General features: G+C 46.9%; 1 protein-coding gene across 1 annotated transcript in view; it reads left to right on the plus strand.

Annotated features, from left to right (window-relative positions):
* Window positions 1-2,852, plus strand: part of LOC121317705 (alpha-internexin-like) — a 9,264-nt gene extending 6,412 nt beyond the window's left edge. The window contains exon 8 of the mRNA XM_041253859.1: window positions 2,767-2,852. Within this exon, the coding sequence (XP_041109793.1) occupies window positions 2,767-2,852 (86 nt within the window). The remainder of the gene's footprint in view (window positions 1-2,766) is intronic.
* The last annotated feature ends 386 nt before the right edge of the window (window positions 2,853-3,238 follow it).

Below are 3,238 nucleotides of genomic sequence, written 5' to 3' on the forward strand. Positions count from 1 at the left end.
GAATGGGAGTGGTGCGACCTCACGAGGTGTGGTGGTTGTCTTCTTTTTCAGGGAACCAGGGTTACGATAAGTTACCTAGCATTCCCTTTCAATTAGAAGATGACCACCAGCCAATACTTTTGGGAAAGTACACCAGAGCCATCGCAAGGGAACTTGAGCGGACAGCTTACAAGAGATGCCTCGCTACCGCCAACTAGTATTGGTGGTGTGCGCGTTCTCCCTCAAGGACCCTTGTGCCTAATGAAGGCATAGAGGTATGGGGAGTAAGGGGAGTAGCCCAGCTAGCCGCAGTACAAATGTCAGTCAATAATATGCCTCAAAAGAGCTCCCATGACGTGGTCACCCCTCTAGTAGAATGCGCGGCCACCATCCCTGGCGGGGGTAGGTCGGCCTCATTATAAGCAGTCGATACTGTGGGCCAGTTACTCTTTCGAGAGGGCTTGCCCTAGGATCCTTTCACCATAGCCCTCATAGGGCAGAGCAAATTCAGTTTCCTATCCTCATCCGAATCAAAGGGAGTGGGATGGAAAGCCTCTAGTTCCATGACTGATTCAATTGGAAAGCCGTAATCACCTTGGGTAGGAACACAGGGTTGGTGTGTTACGATAGCTTGTTTCCATTATCCCAGACACGCATACAGGAACTGTGCAAAGACAGAGCCTGCAGCTCACTGACCTGCTTAGCACAGATGATGGCCAATAAAAAAAGGCTGACTTCATAGAGAGATATTTCAGCTCTATGGAATGTATAGGCTCAAACGGGCCCTTAGTGAGGGCCTCCAGTACCACGTCTAGACTCCACTCAGGGAGGGCATCCCTGCTAGGGGGATGCAGCCATCGAGCACCTTTTAGAAATCGAGTCTATAGGGATGTGGCATGCAGAAATAGCTGCCAAGTACACTTTTAGCATCTAGCAGATCTTGCAGAAACTGTAAAATTATCGCTATAGGGCGGTAGATAGGATCATAGCCTCTGGCCATGCACCACTTCTGAAAATAACACCATTTGTAAGCATATAATGCTCTTGTGGAGTAAGCCCTAGCGTTCTGTGGTGTACTAACTACTGCATCTGAGAGCCCTAAGGCGGACAGATGGTTTCGTTCAGGGGCCAGACCCACAGCTGGAGTGCCCGGTGCGCCTAACTGAGGAGGTTCATGTGCAGCAGGATCTCCCAGGGCTGGCCCTGCAGCAGCTGGCAGAGGTTTGAAAACCAGATTCTCCTGGGCCATCTGGAGGCCACCAGGACAACTGTAGCTTCCTCTCTCCTGACTTTTTCCAGAAAGGCAGGGAGCAGTGGTATCGGCTGGAAAGCGTATAAAAGTGCTTTGGGCTATAGAGGAGGTTTCACTGCCCATTTCACCACTCCAGGAAGGTAAACAGCTCATAGGGTCAATAAATGCTTCTGTGCCCAGATCAGCAGCAGAAAGGCCATGCGGTATAACCCCAGGGACCGAAGCCCACCCTGGTGGTTCACATACACCACTACTGACATGTTGTTGGTACGCACAAGAACATGTCTGTTCTGGAGAACAAGAAGGAAATGCTGTAGGGCAAGGTGCACTGCTCAGAGCTCCAGCGTATTTATGTGCAGGGATATCCAGCGGCCCTTCAAGGACCAGATGACTCCTCTGTCTGCCCAGACCGCACCCCAACCCAGGTTGGATGCGTCTGTCATCACCACTTGATGGCTGTGGATCACTCCCATCACGACACCTTTGCACAGGTGGGAGGTCTGCCTCCACCAGAGTAGTTCTTCCCAACATGAGCGAGAAAACTGTCAGCCAGCAGTGTCTGTCTCGCTTGGGGTGTAGGCGTAAAGGACTGAGCCACGCTTGAATGGGGCGCATGCATTGCAATCCTAGTTGGATAGCTGATGAGGCTGCGACCATCAGACCGAATAGTTTTTGATAAAACAGTGGCTACACTGTGGATCTCTGTTGAAACAGGGCCAGACAATTTTGAATAGTCTCTACTCTGTCGTCGACAGATAGCCTTGCATGGTGAGGGAATCCAGCTGGGGACCCAAGAAGACTGTACACTGCACCAGTATTAATTGACTCTTGGCCCCTTTTGAGAGTGAAACCCAGTCTTGCTAGATGGGCCACTGCTCCTTGCCTCGACTGGGAACAGATCAACCAGTCGTCCAGGTAGTTCAACACCCTGATCCCTTGCAGCTAGGAGCTAGGATTGCATCCATGCATTTCGAAAAGGTGTGGGGGGGGCTAAGGAGAGGCCGAAAGTCAGCACAGAAAACTTGAATATACTCTCCCCTGAAAGGCGAAGTGGAGATATTTTCTGTAAATGGACGGACAGGAACGTGAAAACCAGTCGACCAGCCGGACAGATTGGAAGATGAGGTGTTATGTGACTATCTGAAACCTCCTCTCCCTCATGAACAGTTGAGGTGTCTCAGGTCTAGGATGGGGCGAAAGCTGACGTCCTTGTTTGGCACCAAAAAGTATCTTGAGTAGAACCCCTAATGGTCATAGCGTATGAACATTCTGTCCCCGTAGCCCTGTTAATCCTTCTGTGCAGCACCTGGAGCTGAGATGTTGCAGAACGTCTTGTCCCCCTAGGGCTGAAGTTTTAGTGTTTAGTTTAATGGTCTGAGAAAAATACTTTATGTGTACAAAAAGAGTGAAGATTACAGTGTGTACAGAGGTAGAATGTAAGAAATATTTTAAAATAATGTGTGTATATCTATAGTGGATACAGTGTCTTAAATGTTTAAGATGGGTATTTAATACTGAATTTCATCTTTCCTCAGAACAGTTAAAGGACAAGGTACTGAAAGACACCCAAGAGAGGACAATAACCATTACTGGTGCTGGGGATGACACTGACGAGGACTAAGTCAGGGAGTTTGTACCAAATAATAAAAAAATAACATTGCTTGGAGATTTGTGAATTAATATTTCTAACAATGAGTGCCTTGAATACCTTGTGCCTTGGCTTCTGTGAACAGAATTAAAGTTATCAAAAATCTATTTGTCCTTTGTGTGATTTATTATTAATTGTACATAGCCAATATCTTATTATCAAACAAGACATTCTAAATGTTTATCTTGATTGAGGTAGATATTGTTTAGAAAACATTTTTGCATATGTGACGTGGTGCCCACCCCTTGTGTATATTTAGGTATTATTATTATTATTATTATTATTATTATTATTGTATTGGGTTTATGTGCAGGCAGACAAAAGCCGTCCGTCATTATATTTATTATTTGAGACCAGAA

The sequence above is a fragment of the Polyodon spathula genome, chromosome 6, assembly GCF_017654505.1.
Source record: "Polyodon spathula isolate WHYD16114869_AA chromosome 6, ASM1765450v1, whole genome shotgun sequence".
Classification (NCBI taxonomy): Eukaryota; Metazoa; Chordata; class Actinopteri; order Acipenseriformes; family Polyodontidae; genus Polyodon; species Polyodon spathula.